Genomic DNA, 27,274 nt, shown 5'->3' on the forward strand with positions numbered 1-27,274 from the left:
ACCCCTAAATATGACCAGACCCAAAGCAGTATATGGACACTTGAATTTCCAGATAGATAACTAAAACGGGGCAGCCCAGTGGTCCAGTGGTTAGCGCATCTACCTTACAGTGAAGGGACCATGGACCCGATCCCGGTTCTGGATACAGTACTCTGGTTTCCTCCCACATTCCAAAAACATACATGACAGCCTGATTGGACACTCTAAAATACACACTCTCTTTCCACCTGGACGGGCAAGTGCTTATTTTTTCCATTTTTGTATCTGTCGCAAAGTAGCTACCCCCAACACAATCCCCCCTTCCGTATGTTTTTGTTTTCCTCTCATAAAATCGGGCAATATCTGTCGATACGCCAGGCTTCTCCGTTTTGTCGCCCTCTATTGGTCATTGTTTTTATGTCTCTTGGACGGGTTGTAACTGAATTTCGTTGCTCTGTACTCGTACCTGTGCAATGACAACATACCTGTCAACTGATACGGTTTAGCCATAGTTCATACGGATTTTGTGGTGAATCTTACGTATATGGCGGCATCGCACTAATCATACGGATTCTGAACATTTCCGCCCCCTAACAGGTAGTTCCGTTTGCTTTTGCCCAGAATGGTGCTATATCGCCTATATCCTTGGATTTTTGCGTACAATGAGACTACCCCAACTATACGTGAAAAAACGGAGAGAAAAAACGGGGGCTGGGGATTGTTGATAGACACGAACAGTATGTTTATTGTGGTTGTAATAGCCTGAAGTACATTGCAGAGAAGTGATTTCCATTATCTTTTATTTTGTCTGCTTGAATGCATGCATTTTTTAATTATAAGCTCCTCGGTTGATTCAGAATATTATACTGTTAATACATTTGGGTTGGCACAAAACAATATAAGTCAATTTGTCAAAAACATAACGCATGACACTCATTTTCAACACATTGGTTCACAAATTGATCTAATGCTACGCTCTAGTGGTCAAAAATAAAACTCCATCTGACGACCTCGACTTCCCATGTGATTAGGAATGATTTCGATAGCGCTACGAAAAATATCTTTCATCAAATGGCCTTAGAATCAAATTTCTGATAAGCAGGACAAAAAATACAGTGAATAAGACGATAACTAAATAACCAATAATTAATGCATAGGTACTCACATGACAACTGCATAAATCCTGGCCTTTTCAGATATACGGATAAACTCTGCATTATAATGTCTTGACATGACAGTTTATATGCTGGTGGTATACTAAAGGCATTGTCTTTGATCAAAACTGAAAAAAAAAGTCTAATTACATCATTTGGTCCCAGTTCAGTAAGGATTAGTACAATGGATAGCTGAGTTTCAGTCAACATTAAAATATACATTTCTAAATATTGACAAGCTCGCGTTTGTTTAAATCTCTTTTTTTTTAACAGCAACAGCAATATAATGTTCTACTTTGACAAATGCCACAGCGCTAGATGAACGCATAAAAAAATACATTGCAAAGTTACATTGCAAAGTATTGCATGAACTGACAAGAGAATCATTGCCTTATCATATATAAAGCATATTAAGGTAGGGCAGAATACATCATTTGCAAATGCGATGCACTACAACTTCCAAGTGAAAGGAGAATTTTTTTGGGAGGGTGTCAACTCCTCCAACCTTCTAGTGGCTTATTGTGTCTAGAATGTGCTTACATCTAGAGAATAACATTCACATGTGCATAGTTAGATCAAAATAATTAACATTTAGCTTTTATCTGATGACAAGAATGTTTAAGGGGCGATTCAATATTAAATGCAAATCTGCTACCGCTGCATCTCCCTAAATGGCTGTGTGACTGGGGTCATCTGGGTCAAAAGTCATGATCTCCATATGGATGAGACCTGGGAGGATGAAGAGAAAACCATAAACAAAACACATGTCTCAGTACTGAACAAGTCTCAGGTAGCGTTAAAAAGAAAAAAAGTCAGACTTACTCTTCCACTCCCCAATGGCGAGCTCTAGACTCTCAAAGGAGTCGTCATAAGGCTGCGAGTCGGGCTCGCTCTCCGGGTCATGGTATTCTGCCAAGAAGGGGTGCGAAAGTCCCTGTGTGGCTGTCAGCCTTGTGTCCGGATCCAGCATCAACATGGCCTCCAATAGCGACACAGCTGCAGGCACCAAGATGCAAGAAGAGCTATTTAAGATGTCAAAATTGGTGATGTATTCATGACACAGTAAACTGAGTGCCTCAATACACAGCAAGACATGTAATACCACCGAATAGCTGAAACAGTTAAGCGGAATGTTGAATTTTCTAAAACACTGGCTGCCTTTTCCCCTCATAAAACACTCAGTAAAAGAGTATGTCCGCATGAAAATACAGGTTACCAAACTATAAGGCACTTTGAGCCTTTGAAAATACCGGTAATTTCCAGGTACTACCAACACTAAAATGCAGGGGGGAAAAAAAAAAATAATCATTAGATCGGACTAAGGGTGGTCCAGTGGTTAGCGCGTCGACCTCACAATGCAGAGGTAACGGGTTCAATTCCAGCTCCAGCCTTTCTGTGTCGAGTTTGCATGTTCTCCCTTTGCCTGCGTGGGTTTTCTCCGGGTACTCCGGTTTCCTCCCACATTCCAAAACCACGCATGGCAGGTGAATGGAAAACTGTAAATTGTCTCTCGTGTGAGTGTGAGCACGGATGGTTGTTCCTCTCTGTTTGCCCTGCGATTGGATGGCAACCGGTTCAGGGTGTCCCCCGCCTACTGCCCAAAGACGGCTGGGATAGACTCCAGCAGTCTCCGCGACCCTTGTGTGGATAAAGTGGATCAGAAAATGGATGGATAGATCGGACTGATAGCTCACACTTGTATATAAAGTTAACAGAATAAAACCCCATCCATCCATCCGTCACTTGTCCTCATTAGGGTCACTGATAAACTAGAGCCTATCCTCATGGATTTGGTAGAAAAGTCAGGGTACACACACGTCATGCCACTTAATACGGAAGAATAACGTTATAACCCTGAGCTTTTCCTCTCCACGCACATTTTGGGGGAAAAAACGTCACTTGGCTCATGTTTTTCAAAAAGCTGCTTTCCACTGCCCTTTGGTGCAAAACATTTTTATATGTCTCCCCATCTGTCCATAGTCTGGAGTCAGAGAAGATCAACCCACCTTTTTCCTCCATGGATGGAAAAACCTCTTTGAAGTTTTTCTTCTTTTGCGCAGGGAGACCTTGAACATATGACTGTGCCTGGAAAACAAGTGCTCGCATTCCATTTTTTCAAGTTGTCCACTAATATGTGCCAAATATGAACTCTGGAAAGCACATCATAGATAAAACTCACATCTTTACTCTGCATCTTCTGCACCAAGGCATGGTCAGGAGTTCCAGTCAGGCGGAGGATCTTTTTCAGTTGATCAATACCTGAGCAAGCTGGTTAAAGAAATCTCAACATGCGGTAAGTATAATTATTCATTCATTCATTCATTCATTCATCTTCCGAGCCGCTTGATCCTCACTAGGGTCGCGGGGGGTGCTGGAGCCTATCCCAGCTGTCTTCGGGCAGTAGGCGGGGGACACCCTGAATCGGTTGCCAGCCAATCGCAGGGCACACAGAAACGAACAACCATTCGCACTCACACTCACACCTAGGGACAATTTAGAGTGTTCAATCAGCCTACGCCGCATGTTTTTGGAATGTGGGAGGAAATCGGAGCACCCGGAGAAAACCCACGCAGGCCCGGGGAGAACATGCAAACTCCACACAGGCAGGCCGGAGCTGGAATCGAACCCGGTACCTCTGCACTGTGAAGCCGACGTGCTAACCACTGGACTATCGGGCCGCCCCTGCTTAATTATTAATTTATATTAATAATACTTGGCGGCCCTTGCATGTTCTCCCCGGGCCTGCGTGGGTTTTCTCCGGGTGCTCCGGTTTCCTCCCACATTCCAAAAATATGCATGGCAGGCTGATTGAACACTCTAAATTGTCCCTGGGTGTGAGTGTGAGTGCGAATGGTTGTTCGTCTCTGTGTGCCCTGCGATTGGCTGGCAACCGATTCGGGGTGTCCCCCGCCTACTGCCCGGAGACAGCTGGGATAGGCTCCAGCACCCCCCGCGACCCTAGTGAGGATCAAGCGGTTAGGAAGATGAATGAATGAATGAATGAATGAATGAATGAATTAAGCAACTGCCCCCATTTTCATGACAGGACCGTATTGGATATTCACCGTTTCATGCACCAATAATGATAACCTGTAACCAGATAACATGATAGCATGTCCACTGTAGCGGCCGCCGTCTCTGAAAGGGTTAAATCGAGCGCAAGTGTTGGTAATAGCTGCGCCACCATGATTAGTCCCAAGTATGTGTCTTTTGTAACGGAGCCGGCAGGTTTGAGGATACTGTCATGTCCAGGAAAGAGAACCTGGCCGGTAATCATCTCGGCCAGGATACAGGCGGCTGACCACACATCCACTGTGACGAGTAGAGGCAAATTTTATTCTGGGCTGAAATTGAAAGTGACCCATTTGAGAAATATTTGTTTCCAAAGCCGACCTGTCTGACTGTAGTGCATCCAGTTCAATATGACCTCTGGAGCTCGGTACCAGCGGGTCACCACATAACCAGTCATCTCGGTCTCTGCGTGCCTTGCAAGGCCAAAATCCAATATCTGGTAACATAAAACTAAACATTTATCATGAAAGGCGAAACCCCCTCCCCCCACCCCTAACAAACCACACACACACAAAAAATATTGCGCATCCGTTTTTTTTTTTTTTTTCAGTTTACGCAAGTTTACCTTTAGTTCACAGTTCTCATTCACAGCCAGGTTACCAGGTTTTAGGTCCTAGAAACAGAATGACTATTTAAAAAAAAATAGCAAAGCACACAACAAATGTTTTTCCCCCCCATACTAACCCGGTGGATGATGCCAGCAGAATGAATGTACTGAAAAGAGGAAAACACAAGTGGGAGAAAAATGTCTTAAAAAATGATTATGTAATTTCTTGACATCCATTTTAAGCCAAGTACGCGCTGTGTGTCAAATGTCCATCTTTGACAAACGTATTGTTTCATACTAACGTGAAAACCATTGGCAATTTAAAATGAGACAGAAATATTATTGCTAAAAATGTTCATTTTCAGCCACTTTTGAACACAAAACTATGGAGCCCCTAAGGTGACATGGAAGAAAAAAACTGCATGCCCCCCCCCCCCCCCCCCACCTCTTCCATGTTACTTTAGGGCAGAGGTGTCAAACCCATTTCACATTGTGGGCCACATACAGCCTCAGTAGATGTCAAGGGGGCCGGATCATTAAAAATTATACCATACTCTGCTATAAATAACCAAAATAATATGGCTTTCCTTTGTTTTGGTCTAAAGAATCTCAAGAACACTCGGAAAATTTAATGAACATATCTTTTACAAAACATTTTATGAAGCACCTAAGATTTCCTTAGACAAATGTGCAATGTACTTTTAGCATTCACATTGCATTGCATTGCAACTGATCCCACTGACTGTACAAAGGGACAAAACCTTAACAAGTAATCGGTATTGAAAAATATAGTAATGCACGTTCAAGATTAAACAAGATTTATAAAGAATTTTTAAACCATTTACACGAGCATATAAAATCTAAATGTAATCCCTGCCTACACCTTACAAACTACGGAGAGTGCTATAATATGTGTATAAGTATTCACATGTCCTTGATAGCGTCTGCTGTGTTGGGTCTGTCTCAGTGACAGACCGAGGCTGCTGTTGTCTTCTTCTCTGATCAAAACAGTGCGTCCCCTAGCGGGTATTCAATGAATTGCACCTTATTTAAAAAATCATTTTGTGTCGTATGCATTTTTTCCACTTTTAAATTATCCTGCAGGCCCGATCAAACCTCCTTGCGGGCCGGTTCCGGCCCGCGGGCCGTATGTTCGACACCCCTGCTTTAGGGGCTCTGTACAAAACAACCCTAGCACAAAGGGGGTTTTTTTTGGGTCACTAGTGATGCGGCAGCTTTTCACTTTCACAGTTGCCGCATGCCCTTACACAAGCGACATTGCTGTTTTTCTTTATATTGCCAATCTAAATATTTTATCACACATGCATTCCATGCTGATATATTTTTCAGTCTTTCTGATCAAACAGAAAGATGATCAAAAGAGCTCGGTGAAGCCCCCTCAAAAATATTGTGCCAATGCCAGAGGGTGGCAGTGCTACACAAAATCACACACTTACCTTAAGTCCTCTGAGAAGCTGGTAGAACAGGTACGTGATAATGCGAACTGTTAATCTCCGCTTCTTCATGATGTGGCCCAGATCCTGCGCTACAAATGGCATCACCATATAACTAGATGTCGATCAAAGGAAAAGGGAAAAAAACAGTGGTGAAAATAACACACACAATCATTGACAAGCAACAGAACCATAGGCAGCCAAAACCAACATGCATGCACTTGCTCCCAACACTCATGCTTGAACCTTCCATGCATATATCCGCGCACACACTCGCCAAGCATCTTGACAAGCTGCAACAACAAACAGAAAAATGTGGTTGCTCGCTCACGCACAAGGTTTGGAATTTCTCCACGGAGGAATCAGGTGTGAATACGTCGAGGAGGCATATGACCTTTGGCGCCAACATGGAGAAAGAGGGACATTCTACTTAGATATAGCATCTTCTTACACACATCCTTAAAACACTACCTCCACAATAAAACCATCTTAATGTGCTTTTTACCTTTCAATTCTTATTCAAATAATCTCTTCATCCATTTTCTCCGCCTGCTTACCCTGTTCCCAGATGCTGGAATCTGATGTCCGGTAAATGGCACACTCCAGTAATTCCTCGTTTATCGCGGTTAATGGGGACCAAAACCACCCGCGAGAAACGAAAATCCACAAAGTAGCGACCAATAAACATATACTGGTAAAAAAAAAAACATTTAAAAAAAATATGCAAGTCCTCAAAAAGTTCGCAAACGGTCCGCGAGAAGCTGCAAAACAACAGCGAGTCTTATAGAGCAACATATACAGTACTGTACACGATGTATATGAAATTTTTAACAATTTATTTTATTTTTTATTAATATGTTTGAAAAAATCCGCGATGCACTGACGCCGTGATAAACGAACTGCGAAATAGATCACTGTACGTCAAAGACTGGTAGCCTGTCAATCACAGGACACATTCACACCCACGTTGGCACTGTTCCAAAGAGGAAACAGAACTTTGTGGCCAAATCTTGCGAGCGTACCGTTACATCTTCGCTATCTGAACAATGCGTATTGAATAAGATATAAGAAACCATCAAAAGATGATGAAGGTTGCTCATAGTGTAGTGGTACACTCGTCTGACTTGTGTGCTGGCACCGTAGCATCGGTTCCCACTCACTGACAGTGGAGAATGTGGGTGTGAATGCCCATTCATCTCGAGTAGCAGTAGTAGCAGCATAGCATGAAAGGTGTGTTTGAAATCAGCAATGCGGTGACCACGACCACATTAGTTTCCTTTTTATCAGTGGGGCAGTGGGGTCAGCTGCCCCACAAAGTAGACAAAGAAGAGGGATGTGTACAATGAGCTCAAAATCTAGAAGAAAAAAAACAAATCCTGAAAGGGCATTTGTAATGTGAAAATGGCAGAAAAATGTCAACATTTTCTTCTGTCTGTGGGGCTGGCCAAGGCTATGGCCAGAGAGTCAAAAGGAGTGGCCAGGGCCACCAAGTAGCCCGCCCCTGTCGACTCACGCAGGTGAATGAAATATAATGACATTCACCACACATATCTACGGAGCACAAAATTCCACTGCCTTCGTCTGGCTCAAATCCACCAAAATGGACTCACACTTCCCGTGCCACAACTTAGACCTGGTTTCATGTGGTTTTAAGTGCAGTCTACTTTCTGCTACCAAACCGTCAGGTGCGCTGGGGGCGTATAATAGAAAACTTAGTCTGCAGGAGCGCCTGGCAAGAGGGGAGCGCCGTCTACCAAATTCCCAAAGACGGTAAACTAGATTTGCTCCATGGGGAAAATGAAGATGGGCCAGTTTTTAGGCACAGCCCACATGCACCTGTTTACAAAAATAGGACTCCATGTATTGTTTTTCTATTTTTTGGTACTCAGAGAACACGCAGAGTTCTTTTAGTACATCCCTTCAGATATTTGCTCAATGAAAAATGAGGTTATGCTCAAAGCAAGTTTTTGTTTTTTTGTTTGAAAACAATGACATTCTTCTCGTTTTTAGCCTCCTTCTCGGATTAGACGCGAAACTGTACACGGGAACGCCTGTCGTCTTGGACCGTGCGGGTTCTAACAACAAACAGCCCTCCCAGCTTTGCCCGCAGCGCAGATGAGATTAAAGGCTTTGGTTGAATGAATGGTCAACAAAGTTTGTTTGTCCTCAAAATTGACTTGGCTTGGATGAGACAGATGAGGAAAACTGACGTTTTTGTTATGGATGCACCAAAACCTCAATCTCATTATCCAGCCTTGAGGGCTGTATTTGCAGTCAAGAATACACGGTTAACGAAATGTCTGAACTGAACCCCCCCCCCCCCCCCCAGAAAAAAAAAAAAAACAACATACATTTTCATGCTCAATGTGGCGAAGCAGTCTGAGTTCCCGGTAAGCTCTTTTGGTGTGGATGAGAGACTGGAAAGGACGATACAGCTTCTTAATGGCCACCTTCTCCTTGGTCCTCTGGTCTATGGCAGAGCTAGCACAAACACATTACAGACAGGACATTAAAGACTCTCACAACCACTTCATTGATGAGAACTGTCATTGGCAAGCGATTTAGACAGGATGTCGTTGAGTGCTAATTCGGACATCCACCCATTCAAAACGCCAATTGGGGTCACAGGTCAGCTGGATCCTGTTCCAGATGACATTGGCCGAGAGGCTGGGCACATGCAGGACAAGTCACCAGCTAATCGCAGGGCACATATTGACAAACAAGCATACCGACTCGCGTTCATAATTTTTCACTGATATTTTCACTAAAAAGTCATCTTCAGAACCGTGAGGCTCATGTGTTAACCACTTGACTGCTGAGCATGCATCAAAATACATTCATTCATTCATTCATCTTCCGAGCCGCTTGATCCTCACTAGGGTCGCGGGGGGTGCTGGAGCCTATCCCAGCTGTCTTCGGGCAGTAGGCGGGGGACACCCTGAATTGGTTGCCAGCCAATCGCAGGGCCCACAGAAACGAACAACCATTCACACTCACACTCACACGTAGGGACAACTTAGAGTGTTCAATCAGCCTGCCACGCATGTTTTTGGAATGTGGGAGGAAACCGGAGCACCCGGAGAAAACCCACGCAGGCCCGGGGAGAACATGCAAACTCCACACAGGGAAGCCGGAGCTGGAATCGAACCCGATACTTCTGCACTGTGAAGCCGACGTGCTAACCACTGGACTATAAAAATACATTTGGAGAAAAATACTGTGTGAAGTTTGCAGGTTCTCCCTGGCTGGCGTGGGGTTTCTCTGAGTATTCCCGTTTCCTCCTACATTCCATAACGTGCATGGCAGGTTAATGGAACAGTCTAAAATTTTGAGTGTTTCATTAACAACGATTCACAACCACACTAGCGACAATTCAGAGTCGAAATTGTGGTTGGTGTGAGTTGGTGTTTGTCCATGTTTGCCCTGATTGGCTGGCAACTGGTTCATGGTGCCGCTCGCTGACTGCCCGAAGACGGCTGGGATAGGCTCCGGCATGTCCCGCGACCCTTGTGAGGAGCTAAAAGGAGCAGAAAATGGATGGACGGCTGGATGGATATGCTATCCCTGTCTGCTAAGTGCCTCTCTACCTTTTGGAAGAGATTCTTACATATCAGTGGACCTGCACTGACTTGCTAACTTGCCCGAGGTGCACAATAGTGCTTCTGCTGGCAGAAGACAGATAGCTGCGGGTGTCACAGTCCAATGACTGGAACGCGTACGCAGACCCTGCAGTGACAATACTCTTAAAGAGGCTGACTTAAAGAGGCTTTTATGATGACTGTTGTCCATTCATCAACAGGATGAGCAATTGATGGGCATGCTTGATGACGGATATCACGTTGAATATACTTGAACGATAAAGAGAACATCCCTGTCATATACTGTATCAATTAAGGTTAATTCTACATTCTTTAAACTAGCAACATTTGATTTTTTTTTTATCAAGTGCTACCTAACATTCATCAGCAGGATATGTATCAACTATGAACACAAAATACAATGCCAAAGTAAATGTAGGTACTACTAAAATATGGATGATGTGCTCTCAAGTTTCACGGTTTCACTCACCAAACTGTGCCGTAGGCACCAGATCCAACCGCCCGCAGAGCGGTGTATCTTTGCGGGATCTCCCACGTCGTCTTGTGGATCTCCACTCTCTGGAAGCCCGGTCGAACCGGAAAGTCTCTCGGTGGAGAGTCCATGGCTCAAACGTCCACTTCAACGAGTCAGATGTGTACACAGTGTGTGAGTGTAAACAGACAGGTGAGAGAGTAGTAAAGGTTGGAGGGGGCGAAGCCACGCCTCTGCGTGTGTGTAGGCGTGTATGTAGACAGGTGTGTGTGTGTGTGTGTGCGTGTGTGTATGTATGTATGTGTGCGCGCAAAGGTGGACATCGTCAGTCCGGTGAATCCGTCAGTGAGCTGACGTCAGTATTTCAGGTCTGCCGTCCGCCGTCTGAGTTCTCAGGAACAACCAATCGGTGTCCAGAACGGACTTAACGATACATTTGTCATAATTCGGTTTAGGGACCAACAGGTGGCACTGTAGGGCTCCCCCAGCAGCTGCACACCTGTTGGTCATTTAGTAATTAGTTGTCATGTGTGTTACTGTTTGTTACTGTTTGTCATTTTTAGTTCATTGTTATGTTTTAGATTTAGTCATGATTTTTGTTTGATACTTTGGACTTTGTGTTTTGGATTTAGTTTTCTTTGTTTTAAATACAATTCTTCAAATACACCCCGCTCCTCCCTCCTGCCTGCTTTTTGGGGGGGCCACCACCACCTTGCCATGTGACAACATTAAAAATGAAAAAAAAAAGTTGTTTTCATTTGAGTCCCACATACCCCGATGACGTGTTGTCAGAGATGTTCGCTCGGACAGTTGATCAAACAGATTCAGGAAGAGATTGTCTTTGCTGCCGGCAGGAGGCGCCGTTTTCTATGAAGCCACTCCGGGTGCGCTTCTCAACTGACACCTGACCTCCGCAGCCTCTGCCGGCTTTTTAATTGATCACGTATGCAAATTACAAGTTATATATCAGGAAAACACTCCCTTCTTCATTTACATGTCACGCCTCTTAGCCCAGCCCACCGATACGCCCCTCAGTGGGCACCTGGAGGCCAAAACATCTCTTGGTACAAACAATGGATACCTTGTTACTTCAATGGGTAGATTTCGCATGAATTAAGATACTGTAACAAACTCAAGGACATCTTATCAAGCTGCCCACCCGAAGTTTAACCTTCCTGTGTCAAGTTGGCCCTTTTTTCTGGGTTCTCTAAAGCTATATGAACATACGCGTTTGAGTTCAAATAAGCATACAACAAAATGAAACTTTTCAATATGATAACTTTGAATTTGTCTATACTCTATCACGTGTCCCATGTTGTTTTTATGTCTATTGTTTTCATTTAAAAGTTTCTTTATTTGGCTGTGTGTCGGCCGGCCTGTGCGACGCCAGTGTGTGAAATTATGTTGTCGACGCTGATCGGCTGTCAGGAACAGTGACAGACTGACGGTCCGCCCGTCAGACTAACAAAATGCCCATGTCTGTGTATAAATAAATCCACCCACACTTATTATAAATTCAACTTGACTTCCTGAGTGAAATTTGATAATTTCCTACAGTGGTTTGGAAATCACTGACATTGATCCCACAAAGGCACAGGTCCAAAACCTCATTGCTCACACAAAACCAACTGAACCGTGCATATGAGCAAGCAGCAGTCAATGAAGGCAATCGAGGAATCAGAAGACACCTTGAACAGATTCAAGACTCAGTGTTGGGGGCGTGGCTACGCGCCTTGATCATTTGAGAAAGAGGAAAAATGGAGAGATTATCATTAGTTTGTTTGTTTTAATAGGAAGAATGTGATTGTGATAATCTTTACTTTAACTGAATGTATTATAGCAAATGTAAATGCATTGCGGTTGTTTATTGAACCTCTGGAAACCAAGACACCTCTCAGGAGGAAAGGGAACAATGAATGTCAAGTCGTAGCTGTATTGTTGTCTATGAGGAAACACAAAAAGAGCACTAACACTCTTACAATGAAATCCATTCCCTAAACCACTGATCTTGTTTCTGGTCGCGGGGTAATGGAGCCTCTATCCCTTCTGTCCTCTGGATGCCATTCAGTCACAGGTGGTATATAGAGATAGACTCACTTTTACCTATATGTCATCACAGAATGGGAGTTGAATTCATGTTACCTGCACCGCCAAACCACCAGTGACCACTCTAGGGTGCACGTGAAGAGGGGCCTACATCTAAAAAGCATATCTTATTTTCTAAAGATCTCTCTAAGTGTCAGATTCACTCATTCACAGTCCACAGATAGAACACTATCATTTCATGACTGAAGCGCCTCTTTTAGCTGTGCTTTTTTTTCAGTTGCCTCTGGGTTAATGTGTCTGCCCAAGGGTCCATAAAGCTAGTAAAAATCGTATTTACAACGGTGCACAGTATAGTGAACATGAATTATATTGCTTGCATAAAAATGTATCATAAACTTGCTGTTATGCACGAGTGAAGATGTGCAGGATCATAAAATAAAAATTCAAGTCGTAGATGGACATCCTGAGGTGGAGCCTGTCTCAGTTGACTTTGGGAGAGAGGTGAGGTATACCCTAGACTGGTCTTAGGTCATACTGTATATAGAAAAACCTCCCAAACTCTCATTCATGTCTCGTTCAGTTTAGATGCTTCATTGAACCTAAAATTCATGTCTTTGGAACGTTGGAAGAAGTCAAACGACCTGGAGAAAACAAAACAAAACAATGAAAGAGTATTTCATTTTCACTCAACGAAAATTAAAATTTCTGGCCGGCACACGGACAACTATGGATTTTCAGTGTCAAGGAAAAAAAAAACAAAACAAAACAATCAACTAGTAGTTCATTTTCACGAAACGAAATATTAACATATGCCCGGTAGTCCAGTGGTTAGCACGTCGGCTTCACAGTGCAGAGGTACCGGGTTCGATTCCAGCTCTCGTCTTCCTGTGTGGGGTTTGCTTGTTCTCCCCGGGCCTTTCTCCGGGTGCTCCGGTTTCCTCCCACATTCCAAAAACATGCGTGGCAGGCTGATTGAACACTCTAAATTGTCCCTAGGTGTAAGTGTGAGCGTGGTTGGTTGTTCGTCTCTGATGCCCTGCGATTGGCTGGCAACCGATTCAGGGTGTCCCCCGCCGACTGCCCGAAGACGGCTGGGATAGGCTCCAGCACCCCCCGCGACCCTAGTGAGGATCAAGCGGCTCGGAAGATGAATGAATGAAATATTAACATTTCTGGCCAGCAGAGGGAGCCCATAAGCAATCTGAAAATGACAGTACTGTATACAAGAAGCACTTCTTTTTTAAAATCAGTTTAGATTCCTTAGAGTCGAGACTGGATCTAGTCCTAGTAGGGGTAGGACTATCCTACCCCTTGCTATCAGAACAAGTGGTATATAGAAGATTAACACTGTGGTGTAGATAATTTTAATCTTAATATGATGCAACAAAGTTGTTCTTCAGTCTGATTCAAGATATTCAAAAACGCATCAAAACGAAAAACTCATTTGTCAAGTCTCTTGTCTGTCTCTGGTAATGGAATATGTGTTTGCGTTTGATACGGTGTAATCTTTTATTAATGCGGCGTCACAACACCGTTTCGGCAAAAATACGTGGCCTCTGTCTTCGTTAGTTTTATTTTGGTAGCAAAATATGTGGTTTCCTGTCACGTCCTATCATACTACGTCTGCCTTCATGCAGCTTCATTCACCTCGCTGAGGCTGGACAGTAGACTCTCAGATCATTGCAACCTGCTTGACGAAAAGACTTCGTTTTGGTTTCTGATTAAACCCACGCAATCTTACACACTTTTCAGACACTGGAGTTGTTTCCCCACATTTTAACCAGTGACCCGTCGTACTATCTCAAAATAGTAATAATAACAACCAGAATACAAATAATAAAACTGTTTGAGGCGCAAGAGAGAGCCAAACGTGCGTTGAGGTGGATCTACTTCGCTGGTTGTGTATCGAAGTGAAAAGTGAGCCGTCTCAACATCCTGGAAAACCACCTTGGCCCAAATTATAGGTAAGTTCACCGAAGGAGTTCTTAAAGAAAGCAGTAACTTGTAGAAACGGTATTTACTATTTTCCAAACTCTTGAAATCGAGACTGCATTGTTTGTGTGTTTGGGTAGTTCTATCCCGTCATCTGCAACACCTGTTTGACATGTGATTTATTTATTTTTGAGTATACATTTCCCCACCGGCCCCTCAAAACAAATGTCATTGTTATTGCATCTTTCGCAGTCTCGTTTGCTTGGCCATCTTGTGCTCACACATCTCTGGATGGACTCCTTCTTTTGTCAGCTGACAAAGGAATGCAGCAGGCGCGTGCACCAAACGCCAAATGCCTTCTGCCTTGTTCACCTGCTAACAGTGTCCGGCGCACATGTGCACAACTGCTCCGCCGACGCCTCAGTTGCACACCCAGAAATCACATTTGACTTGCTAGTTGTTATAGTACAGCACGTGAAGTTTGAGTCTTTTCACCTTTGCAGTTTGGAAAGTATGCCCCCTGGATGAATTATGTGACCACTTGTTTAATTTTGCCTCTTCCGTCAGAGGTGTGAATCACAGTCAAAGGCAAAGGCCACTGATGTAAATTCCAATCAATATACCGTACATATTGGAAAACCAACTCCATCACTGTCCATGCAGTTGAGGACAGAAAACTTGTAGAAACGCTCTTTTCAGTAAGCAACACATTTTTATTACCCATTCGTCAGTTTGATGCTCATTGTATTTATTTAGGTAGCAGGTGGGCTGGTGCCTTTTCCAGCTGAATTCGGACACTGTGGACTGTTCGCCAGTCAATCCCAGGACATACAGACAAACAACCATTCATAATCACATTAACACCTACGGCCACGGACAATTTATAGCAGGGGTGCCAAGCTTTTTTTTTTTTTACTTGTAGCGTGCCAAGGTTTGGTTTTAGAGTCACAGTTAAGTCCACATTGTGTCGTGCAATAGGGGGGATTCAAAAAACAATGTGCTGTAACTTTTTTTTTTAATCTATGGACGTGTCTCAAATTTAAAATTAAACACCTTTAAATATATATACATATTTTTTTTTAGAAAATTGAAAAATGTATAGTTGAATTATTTATGGGAAATGAAAGACATCGCCAAATGCACCGATATCGGTTTGAAACCTCTGAATGACAAAGTATCTGTTATTGTTTTGGCTCTTTTTGAAAAGCCTGGGAGAGGCTGTTCAAATAATGATGGACATCTCACTTGTTTGTAAATATAAAGAAAAACACCCAACAACATAGGGCCATGCTGTCAACTTGACAGAAGCTGATCTTCTGTTTTTGTTTACAAACTCTGCACGTGACTAGAGAGCAAGGCAATTACACGTCTTGACCCTCACCTCATATGTTCTGTGTGAGAACTCCAATAATTGCCCCAATCTATGACATAATAGCCTCTGCATTTGGCTATTACCACGTTGCTGGCTAATTTTGAACAGAACAAAAGGAACACTTGTATCAAGCTTACGCTGGCCACTGTCAGAATATTAATGACATGGTTGGCCGAATCTCTCCTGCGAGCCTTGAGTTTGATGACTATGATTTTTCACTTTGTCAGAAATGCACGGTTTTGTAATGTGAAAGTTGTTGAAAACTCTCATAACCACAGACCGAATCTGCAAATTCCACAGAGACACGGAACCTCTCGTGAGGCAGACCACAGCACCTAAGCATACTTTTAACGAAGGAAGTGACGTTCTCTTCGACAACGGATCGTACAAAAGCATTTCAACCAAGCTCAAGATGCTACTGAAGTATTGCCTTGAAATTGGACGTTGTACTCCGAACAATTCAATGGTTAAATGTAATCACCAAACCGTATTCGGCAAAATGAGACATTTTACGCCCATATCAAAATATTTTGTGCCTTATCAAATTTTGTCAGCCCGTGGTTTATTCTTTCAAACTAGTATGAGAGGCAAAACAAAATGGCAACATGTTTAAACATATTTTCAGCCATAGTAAGACGGTCTTGACAGTACACGCAAGAGAAGAACATTCACATAACACCCACCATCACCCACTAATAGTCGCTGTATTGAAGCGAGAGTGAGAGAGATAATGAGATGTATAACCAAAGCAATGTTTTGACCCACCACTCCTTCCCAACTTGGTAGTTAATTGAAACTGTGTCTCTGATGGGATGCTGTTGTCCCAGCTGTCCGGAAGTGGCTGCAGGTGAAGCTTGTAATCTATGCCTGTGAGCTTCTCACTGAGATGAGTGCTTTTATTGGAGCCAGATGCACTGATGGATATGGTGAGGGGGTGGGTGGGCAATTTGGTTTCAGCTTTTAATGGCGAACCCTTGGCTTTCGTGCCCTCCGTGCAGTTTGTGGGCTCCATGGAGACAGCTGCAACACAGCGTAACAAACAAACAAAAAGGTGACATGTCGCCGTGTTCTGTTCTGACAATATTGAAAAACTCGCTGTGCTTTGTATTTCATAGCTCATGATGAGTCTGACCTGCTATCCATTTCACATCTACGCCGTGTGTCATTTGCATGCAACGGCCTTTGAAAGATGAAGGGCTCATTGGAATCCAAAGTTGCCTGCATTTGTAGCATCGCCTTGATATGCTGTTGCCTTGTATGCAGTTAAGAACGTGTCCATTCAGGTTATTTGGGGAGGCCCAAAGATTTATGGATTATGTCTCCTTTACAAGCTTTGAAAAGATTCTTGTCCTGACATATGCCAACCCCGGAGTCTCCTCAGTCTGCCCTTTTCTCTGCTCCCTCGTGCTCAGGGTATTTGCAGCTTCCAGACATTCTTGGTTAGCTGGCCATCTGCTAACCGAGGGTCGCTTCCAGAAGTGGCGTATCACATTACCCACCCTTGACTTATTTCAAGGATTTGAATAAAAACTTGCATTTTTTTTTTTCGGCATCGTCGCAAGTGACTTTCGTGTGAGTTGGATTCAGATGCTGTCTGTCACCTTTGCCATTTCGGCTGCTTGGATGGTGACCTGATATTTTCACATGAATATGAGAATTGGCTCCTCCTCCTCCTCTTCCTCCTCCTGTGCAGAGAGAGCTTTCACATTATTCCACAGTGCAGTTGTCAATAGGTGGCATGCAGGAAATTGTTTGGTTACCATCTGGACCTCCAACCCCTTCGATAGACTACACACACAGCAGTAGGTTGAAAGGCACTTAAACTGGCAGCTGGTCACTGAAAAGTGATGCTCCGCAGCTGAAACGACCACATTCGAGGCTTTTCAATGAATCATATTAAGTAAGACTGTGGTAGGTATGAACACAGTGGCTCTTATAATTTGTAGTTGCCAAGTCGGACCGGCTGCCTTTGAGCAGCATCAGCGTAATCAATCACGAGGAATCCGAATGCGTTTGAAAAGAGACGCCGTGTAAACCCTCCCTTGCATCTGTTCAATCTCAGGTGTTAGCGAGCGGCATGGCAAAATGTTTTTATGGTTCACCTTGTCAGATGTTCTGTCTGTATCGTCAGGAAATCGATTTTGGCTTGGTGGAAAGCTGAAGACATTCTTCATATTGGAATTGTGGTGGTCATTGATTGCTCCAACTTGAGCGTTGTCGGCAATGTTTTGAGTCAATTTATAAATAATATGCTTCACTATTTTTTGAAGAGGGTCATTTAATTTGACCCAACAAGCTGCTGTACTCAAGTGTACACAGTAAGCAAGTCACCTTTACATCTCCAAAGCCCTAAAAGTGTCATGGGGTTTAGCTGCTGGGGTGATTAAAGTAGGACTAGATCACGAAAGACAGCAGAAATATGCTTTTACATTCAGTGATCTGCACGTGGGTCTGTGCTTCTCTTCAAAACAAAGTGAAGAGGCAAATATGGTCTTCAAGGAATGTGTGTGTGTGTACAGTTCAACCAACCATTGGAGATACTAAAACACATTGTCAATGAATGTTTTTTTAATTCAACACACAACAATAAAGTAAATGAAAGTCATCAACATAAATTTCGATTATGTCAAAAAGTCGGCTGATGGTCTTGAGATAACGACAGTAATCGTTGAAAACAGAGTTTTCATACTCGGGAAATGTCAATGCCCATAACTAAATGGGATTAGGGCTGTCATGATACACCAAAGTTAAGATTTGATTCATATCCCAATTTCACAGTTCAATCCACTCCGTGCTTACGGCAAATAGTCTGACTCTAGTTGCCTTCACGATATCTAGTCTTCTAGGCTAGGTTTAGCGTTTTTTTTCAATAAAAATAAGACGACAACAAAAATGATATTTACATTTTTGTATCACTGTGAACTCAAAAACAGCTGTACGTGGATTGGAGGCACAGAGTGTGTGATATGGAATGGCAGTGTAAGATTTGTTGTCTCAGAGCATCATGTTTTTTTTTTCTAACTTGAAATTGTATCGTGAAAGCCTGAAGTGAAATACAAATGGGTCATTCATTTTGTTGGTGAGCGCTCATTTGTCTCCCCCCACTCTTTAGCCAGGACCAATGAAACTGCATGGCAGAAGTCATGATAATTAGCTATGACCAGTTGAAACTTGAAGTTTGAATATGTCCACGGTGAGCATGTGCATGTAAGATGTGGATATTAAAAGTAGTTTGGGCGTTAACCTTGCAGCCCTTGCTGCAGCTGGTGGTCTCACATGCAGCATTCTTCTCTTCTGGGTGTTTGTGCTACCGAGGGGTGTGGGAGTGAAGAATTTGCTTTTGCTGGTGAGCGCTACCGTTGGCCACATCATCGCTGGTGAGATAAGGAACTCCCGAACCCCTATTTTCTTCCTGGGCACAGTGCAGCTCAAATAGTTGATTCAGATATATAAACACGACCGTATCTGCTTCCTTGATTGGATATGGAGCTTTAATTAAGCCTGTGAGGGTGTTTGGCTGACTCTAACATTGGCAGCCTCATGAATGCGTCTTTTCATGAGCAGCGAGCTTCCATCCGCTATACTTACATGCAAATCCCCAATAACCGCCCTTGCTGACTGTACACAAAGGAGCACGGCGAAAATCACTCACAGATGTAAAAGACTCGGTTGCAGACAGTCATTATTCGTCGGTGTTCCTTTCACTTTTGTGATCGGGCTTCTCTATTTTTAAGATTGAAAATCATTGCTTATCTGGTCAGTGTGATATGGCCTCGATTTAGGAAAAAATCATAGCTTCGTTATTTCTTTTGGGATGGGGAGAGTAATGAATCCGTAAAGTGATAGTTCGGAATATGTCGAGATTATTGTGGAAAGTGGAGAACTCGTTGTGGAGAAGAGCAGCATGACTTCTGGGCTCCGTTCACGCAGACCTTCACTATGGCGAACATCTACGGGCAGCATTCATCTGCGAGAACACTGGCATTGAAACAGGAGCTCAGAACATCCCATTGCAAATATTATTCGCCTCGTTACCATTGAGTGATTTGTTTATTTTACTCTGTGTGGTGATTGTGGACATTTCTTTTGAAATGAACTTTCTCAGCTCAGAACTGGATTACTTGCTAGCAACATTAGCGCTACTATGCCTATGTAAAATTTCAATAATTTAAATCGTGGGGTCAAACTCATTTTGTCGCGGGCCACTTTGGAGTTGCGTCTTCCTTCGGAGGGCATTATGACAGCGGAACTACAATAGTGTTTCATCGTCTCATTGCATTATGACTTGCAAACAACAAATTAATGGCGTATTAGTTGAAGTGAACTACTATTGTTCAACTGAGTTTAAACAGGGTCACAAAGTTATTGCAACACCCCCCGGCCCCCCAATTCGACATTTCGGTAGAGATTTTAGCAAGGATCATACAAGTTGACACACGTGATTTGCATTCGCGGGCCACATAAATTGATATGGCGGGCCAGATCTGGCCCCCGGGCCTTGACTTTGACACCTGTGATCAAATTGTACACATTGTAACAGATGGGCTGTCATTAGTAAACAAAAAAAACCTGAAATGTTACTTCAGGACCACCTGGACCAATACAAAAAAATAGTCTCTAAGGTGTTGATCATGTAATGAAGTCCTGTTCGGTCTATGCAAATCATTTGGTGATTCTGCTAGTCTGACCACTGTGCCATCAAATTTTAGAAGAGACTCAGTTTTCTATTTGTTCAATTAATTTTCCATTTTAAAAAAAAAATCTAATGAACATGAGCAAGAGTAAACTTGAGCAATGTAATCCACTTTTCAAAAATAATCGGTTTACAGCAGGACAAAAGAAGGAGTAAGAGGAGGGTGTGGTTCTGTTGTAAAGAAGCAGCCCTAAGGCCCAACACGTGCTTTTGCCTTTCCACCAGCTTTTGTCCCTGCGCCCAACTCTCGAGAGACCCTCAGTTCAGCCAATAACGTAGACCTCTGAAGCAAAACCCTCACCATTCCAACACTCTCGTTACAGCACACAGAGTATATTCACTAACAAGCGATCCGCTCTTCATTGTCCTTTCTGTTGTTTTCTTAAAATCAGAGAAGGAATCCAAATTCATTACTTTGGCAAATCGTGCCATCAGGCTATAAAAAAACGTTTGTCGCAATTGAATTTGCTTTGATTGACGGTAATCAAGAACTGGCTTTAACAGTAATTAAGAGCAATCCACGGTTGCGCTGTGCCTGCACTTGAGCCCCCTTCAGTCATTTCCCCATGCGAGCTCAGTTGCCAGAAGCCAGAAACGTAAACCTGCTTCCCCCTAAGCCTTTGGCCCTAATACCAACTGACAAACCCTGGGACAGTTGCTTTTGCAGAGCTATGCCGGCGATCAGACTGACTCACAGCTGGAGAAATCTGTTCAATCAAGAAGTACGCTCATTGCATTTTTATGACCCGGTGGTATAGGCAGCTGTTGGTCAGATTCATTGCAGCGCATCAATGACACTCCCCTGCAATACATACATCAAAATGACTTATGTTTTCACCGGTAGTCATTGTAATCAATATAATTTGCACAAGTGTCAAGATAAAATCCTGGGAATTAATTGATCAGGCAAACCCAGCTCAACGGCTTTATTCTCCTGTCAGTATAGCGAATGGATTTAGGATTACGTGTTTGTACACATCCAGAGCAGGACTTTAGGCCACTGCTAAGTCTGCTCCACTGAAAGCTGACTTTGGTGCCCGCAGGCGCTTGCTATTATGACTGAGTTCATTTGATCCTTATGTTTATTAGCAGCCAAGGGGATTGCAAGCATCAGTCCGAGATGCAGTAAAATAGTACATTGTTCTAATCTCGAGGCTGCTCAGGAGAAAAGGATGAAGTAGGTATCCTCCTCCTCCCTCAGGGCCACATGTGCCTTGGATCCTTGTTAAAAAAAAAGGCTCCTGATGTTAAGTCTGGCTGGTCAATCATGTTCGTGTTTTTGGAGCTCTACGTTTGGTTTTGGTGTGTTGTTTTTATGGAGTGATAAACATTGCCCTTGTAAAAAGTCTTGTTTGTTCTGGTACTTCCTGTAAAATACGCTGACTAGAAAGACGAGTGTTTCCGCAACTGTTGGGGTTGCATTTAATTGCAGCTGTTTATCAAATAAAGCAGTCGACAATTTTCGCTTCTTGAGAGGATTATTGTAATGTTTACGTTAGAGAATCAGCTTATGTTGTGCATTTATTTATTTTTACGCTGTGATGTTGAGGGGGGGAAATAAAACCCTCCTAAATCTCCCACTGATTAACAAAAAAAAAAGCAGTCCAGAAAGTCATAACATTGACGATTAAACTATAAAACCTCCAGGCTGCCCGCCACCCAGTATGAAATCAACACACACGGGTTTTTCACTGGTTTTGTGGTATCTCAGCTACTGTCTTAACTGAAAAAAAATTTGAAGCTTTTTAACTTGTTTGTTTTCAGACACAAACATTCAATGCAACATCCATTTAAATTAAAGTACCGGTACATGAGGGAGAAACGCATATTGCAGCAAGTGCCCACAGAATAACAGCCGCCTTTCCTCATAAATGTTGGTCTCTGAGTCGAAGCGACGTCGGAAAACTAAAACGACACACTTGTGTAGGACTGCTTTATGAAAAAATGATCAGTAGGACCGGCAACTGCGTCAGGCTGTCAGCATCAAAGTGTGCATTCATTTAGGTCTATTAAGCTTCAGCGTTCCCAGTCCTGTTGGTGCGGATAGCACTGCTAGCGAAGCGCTAGCGCTGCTCGCGCCGCACAATACCGTTACTTTTCTTTAGTGCCCATAATTACCAATAGAACGTGACATCAGTACAATGTTTTATTGTTTTATTGTCGGAAGCAACAGTGACGCCAATCAACGACATCCCAAACACAGTGCGTATAATGAGTCAAGGCAACCGTGAGGCCAAGACACGCTGCAGAGAACAACTTCAAAATATAAACCTACTAAGGCGTTGATATCCATTTAAAAAAAAATTTGACTGGGGTACTCAAGGCAAAAAAAAGTCCCTGGAGTATTTTTTTTTTTTAAACCAGCTACTCGTATTACTCGAGGACCAATTTCAGCCCTGGAATATTATGCATGGTTCTCTGTGTTTACACTATGCAGTATGTCAATCCTGCAAATGAATAATGATCTGTCCAAGATGATTGTACCTCTTGTCCCGAGTCAGCCTAGTCTCTACTTTCCTCATTGGAAATTGTGGTTAATATCATCCTGATGTCGTTCCTGCATTATTAGCGTTGCATTCCACTTCCCCATGAACTGCGGTTCAACAGGAAATGCTTATCCCATTTAGTTTGAAACATATCTGGCAGGCTGGTATTGAACCTGAGAAGTGGCTTTAAATTACTAATTTTTTAGGTCCGTGGGATCTAACTACGTATATTCAGTCTGTAAGTGGCTGACTTGTTTTATTAGATGGAGAGAGAGTCATCGTATGGGAGACCGGGATACTTTTCCATAGTCAACAACAGTTAAAACCATTTGGTCAACGACTTTAGCCTACGGCAAGTGTAGCTCAGGAAAAAAAAATCGCAAGTTGCGAACCATTGGTTTACACAACAATGTCTGATTTTAATGAAGTTCTTGCTGCCTGAGGGATCAAAGGGACTTTCAGATTATTATTATTTTTTTGCCTTGTCATCTACGTGAAGACATTTCTCCAGATGAATCTTTTGATGATTTTATGGACCGTAGATAATGATTAGCCTTTACACTTCTGTGACCGTTGATTTTGAAAACAAGAAAAGCTGTGAGGTGCAAGTGCAACACAGCTTTTATTAGGGTATTACCCTCTTCATTCTTCTTTAAACTTGTTTCATCCTTTACCATTTCCATTGGAACTAGCATTGGAAGTGTCAGGAATAGTTTGGGCAAATAAAAAAATGACTCCAACGAATCGAACGCTCATTGCAAATGACACCTAAATGTTCCAGTCGACTTCATGATCTTCTCGGCTCTAAACAGATGTTAACAGCTCACTGTGTGGCTATCTCCTGGTGGGGTCCTCCGCCTTCCACCCGAATGAACACCATGCTTATTATTCTAATATCATGCTTTCGCATGAAGGTGGGTGACAGAAGCTTGAAAAACAGAGCAGAAGATGCTTTTATTGTGTGTGTGTGTGTATGTTTACACTTGCTGGAGGGTAATTTTGCAGCTGGACAAACAGTCTTGATCCAGTTGCTGCTCCACTATAAGACCGCTCAGTAACAAAGCCAAAACTGAATGATTTTTTTCTGAATTTTGCTAGCCGCCAGTGGCCAGACCGAATCATGTGTGATTGGTTGAAAACATATTGACAGGAGAACAAACCACTTTTCTCCGTATGCCTTGCCAGCCAGTGTAGAAGGTAAGTACCGTCCTGTAGATCCATGCAGGCAAATAACATGGCAGTGCCAACTGTTCATTTGAGTCTATGGTACGGACTGGAAAAAAAATAAAATAAAAAAAACTTTTTTTTGCCCCTGCCCTCTGGATGCCAAATTGAAATGAAGAACCAGAATGACTCCAATTCAAACGATACCCAAACCTATGCCAAAAGGTACTAAGTCACGGTAGCGCCCACTTAACAATTGAAATCAAACTTTTTGCTCGTTCACGATAGCCGAGGGACTGCAACAATAATTCATCACGTATCGCCTTATCCATCATGGTTTTGTTCTCGGGCGAAATGAATTTTCGTCTTCCCCTCATCCTCATGAGCCAAACCTTGACAGGCAACATTTGTAGACCTCTCGTTCCTCCTTCTGACCCTCCCAGCTGCTATTTGTTGCGTTAATTCCCCCCCACCCCCCTTCCGGGTGCTCAGTTTGACCCCAGTTGTCCTTGACACTTACATTTGTGTGGCGTCAGCCAATCAATAGAAACGACTATGGCCCGGTGTCAGATGTTGAGCCCGCTAATTGAAACCTACAACAAGCCACAGCAGACGACAATGAACATTTTTTCGGCGCATGTGTGTGTCAGAGTGATGAATGAGGAGTATAGAAAATCCGCCACATTCACATGGCGATCACTTGTCGTGAGCCTTTGTCGGGAATGCAAAGCAACAACAAAACAATCCCGACAACCATTCGAATGAGTTGTTACATTATGATCATTGTGATGAAGAGCATGTCTTTCTCCTTCTTCGAAATGGATGAAATGAAATCAAAGTCCAAAGGTTGGCTGCCATATCCTCTAATTGGATAAATTTTGTTCATTTTTTTTTCAATGTTTTCCATCAAGTGATGCAAAAAAAACCCCACTGCATATGTTTATTTATTTATGTTCCTTACTTTACATTTGTCTTGTTTAAAGACAAGGGTTTTATTGACATCAACTGCCTTCTCCAACTCACCGTTATTTTCGTGTGCATCACTCCAAGGACGACTCTGGTGTTGCTGAGGAATTGTGATTGAAATTTGATTGATTGATTGATGTAAATAAATATCCTGGCTGTCACGCCACCTTATTTGGACTCCTCAAAATTCGATTCCCTATATTCTCCTGCGTGTATGGTTAAAAGTCAATGAAAAGGTTTGATGGCTTCCTGCACACGATATAATTATTTGCATTCACATTTATTTTAAACACGGATGAAGATCAAAGTGATGAACGTAAAAGCTTGTAGCGTTATTCAGATTTAATATACCAAATGCCTTTTCCATAGCAGAGTGACCCCTTAAAAAGTGTGAATGTCACACCGTGGTCATTGGACAGTGACAATTTTATACGAGGTTCCTGTGAGAATACTTTAAACGGTGGAAAACACAGTTCTCTCGACTAAATGATTTCACTCGACATGAATGCTATTAACATCTTTGCTGAAGTTAAATGAAAAGCCCAATATTGATTTTAGTTGCATTGAACGCAAAAGGGAAAGGCCTGGTTTCAAAGATAACATAATTAATCCGAAACATCACTCAGACTCTTCTCATTAATAATGCATCTGTGAGCATCAGTTCTGACATTGAGCGCGCATCCAAGCTTTGATTCAAATATTCAACCTTCATGCCAGACGACGGTCGGAGCCAGTCCGACTGCTTTCTCAAGTCGCCTGACGTAATTACATGGACATGCTGTATTCGATGATCCATAAACAGTTTTGTATTATTAAAAGGTTTTTTTTAAAAAAAAAGGTAATACTTGCTTAGGCTCACATTTAAAGATTCTATTAATTTTGTTGTAGCAATAAAATGATTAATTTAATGTCACGTAATATTATTTATATTTTTATACATTTATATATATTATAAATGACACTTTAACCCTTTCATGCACAAATAATGATAACCTGGTAACCTGGTAAGCTGTCCATTGTAATAACCGCTGTCCCTGAAAGGGTTAAAATGGTATGGAAAGTGTAGCGAGTGAGTCACCACTCCACAAAGCTTTTTTTTTTTTGCTACTCTTATCACAAAACAAAGTGAAAATATACCAAATATTTGGTTTACGTATGCAGCTCTATATGAAATTTCACAGTGTAAACTAAAGTAGGCTTACTTTATTAAAAAAATAAAAATACGGGTAATTCTCCCCATTGGAGCTGTCCTTTTGCACTTTCCCGAAATTTTTTTCTTCAGTGTTTTTCTTCCCTGTTTCTTAGCCAGTTTTAGTTAAATCCCCCAGGTATGATCAATTATTGATGATCCCAGGTGTCCTAATGCCTCATGGGACCTTCTAATTTGCTTGCTAATCCTTATGAACACTGCTCCACATGAAGTGTCTCACACACATGCACCCACAGACACACACACACACACACACACGCATACCTTCTGTGTCCCAGCCCCTCCTGGGTTTTCAAGATCAGAGTTAAACCATATTGCTCTCCCAAATCTCCCTCTCTCACTTTGGCTCTTTCTTATCTCTGCTCACCTGCTCTTCCCCCCACTGGACGAGAGGAGCGGCGGCCTCATTTAAAAAAGCAGCGGGGTTCCCTAAGCCATTAGCCATATTAGTGTTGGGTCCATGCCCATGCCCTTCTCGAACAAAGACGTCTTGATGCTTGGTGGTGGATGTAGTTTGTTTGGAATTTGTCAGGCCTGACTGATTTGTTGGGCTGCGGCCTGTTGGAAACGTCGTCTGGCAGTGCGGCCGCCTGATCATACGTCTGTTTTTGATTCTTTCGCGCTCGTGATCATTCTATGACATCAGCTAAGCGTGTTGGACGTACTTATAACCCTTTCGGGGGCAGCGGTTACGACAGTGGACAGCACATCATGTTATCAGGTTACAGGGTGCATGAAAGGGTTAAGTCAGGAGAGGCTAACTACAGCCGCAGCGACACTGCCGGCCGGGGATTCATTTTAAAGAGATGACTGGTAAATGAAAAGGGTGCTGTCCTTGTGATTAATGACATCCAGAATCCTCCGCCTGTTTTCGTGCAGGTTTTATCAGGCGCTTTTAACCCTTGAGTAAAACCTCTGAGCTTTAACACCGACAAGCTCCTCTCATCAATCCTCTTTAATACATTATTATTATTCTCGACAAGTGAGAGTGTTACTACATTGAGCGTGCATGTGGGCGTGTGTGTGTGTGTTGCAGATTGAACAAGATGGAGAGAGCGCAGTCTATTAAGTGTTTGACAGTTGAAGACCTCCCACTCAAAAACAACCTGCTTAGATTGTCCCCACTCT

General features: G+C 42.8%; 4 protein-coding genes across 6 annotated transcripts in view; 2 read left to right on the forward strand and 2 right to left on the reverse strand.

The window, feature by feature from the left end:
* The window catches only part of LOC127591554 (LHFPL tetraspan subfamily member 4 protein-like), a 219,266-nt gene that overhangs the window by 119,009 nt on the left and 72,983 nt on the right, over positions 1-27,274 (reverse strand). The window lies entirely within an intron of this gene.
* Positions 1-27,274, forward strand: part of LOC127591231 (keratin, type II cytoskeletal 8-like) — a 114,960-nt gene that overhangs the window by 4,918 nt on the left and 82,768 nt on the right. The window lies entirely within an intron of this gene.
* zgc:171775 (STKc_p38 domain-containing protein) lies at positions 1,075-10,536 on the reverse strand. Of its 2 annotated transcripts, XM_052051454.1 has the most exons (12): positions 10,275-10,530; positions 8,558-8,687; positions 6,542-6,600; positions 6,210-6,321; positions 4,890-4,919; positions 4,771-4,818; positions 4,527-4,641; positions 4,374-4,445; positions 3,313-3,392; positions 3,140-3,218; positions 1,956-2,129; positions 1,075-1,862 (listed from the first exon to the last, which is right to left on the reverse strand). In XM_052051454.1, exons 1-12 carry the CDS (start codon positions 10,406-10,408, stop codon positions 1,801-1,803), a joined length of 1,095 nt encoding a protein of 364 aa, XP_051907414.1. In that variant the 5' UTR covers positions 10,409-10,530; the 3' UTR covers positions 1,075-1,800. The 2 variants fall into 2 exon arrangements, with proteins under 2 accessions (XP_051907414.1, XP_051907404.1); XM_052051444.1 differs by having other exon boundaries at positions 4,527-4,818; positions 10,275-10,536.
* The window catches only part of LOC127590852 (plexin-B1-like), a 48,723-nt gene continuing 35,408 nt past the window's right edge, over positions 13,960-27,274 (forward strand). The window contains exon 1 of one of the 2 annotated variants that reach the window (XM_052050353.1): positions 13,960-14,287. The gene's annotated coding sequence lies outside the window, so the exon portion shown is untranslated. The remainder of the gene's footprint in view (positions 14,288-27,274) is intronic. The other variant, XM_052050362.1, reaches the window with a different exon arrangement.

The sequence above is a fragment of the Hippocampus zosterae genome, chromosome 2, assembly GCF_025434085.1.
Source record: "Hippocampus zosterae strain Florida chromosome 2, ASM2543408v3, whole genome shotgun sequence".
Classification (NCBI taxonomy): domain Eukaryota; kingdom Metazoa; phylum Chordata; class Actinopteri; order Syngnathiformes; family Syngnathidae; genus Hippocampus; species Hippocampus zosterae.

What these genes read in the sequence shown, in the direction of transcription:
- zgc:171775 (XM_052051444.1), bottom strand. Translation starts at nt 10,408, where the DNA reads ATGGACTCTCCACCGAGAGACTTTCCGGTTCGACCGGGCTTCCAGAGA. An exon ending in GATGCACTACAGTCAGACAG is followed by an intron (nt 4,446 to 4,526) that starts GTCGGCTTTGGA and finishes TACTCGTCACAG; the next exon opens with TGGATGTGTGGTCAGCCGCC. An exon ending in TCCATCCATGGAGGAAAAAG is followed by an intron (nt 2,130 to 3,139) that starts GTGGGTTGATCT and finishes TGGTGCCTGCAG; the next exon opens with CTGTGTCGCTATTGGAGGCC.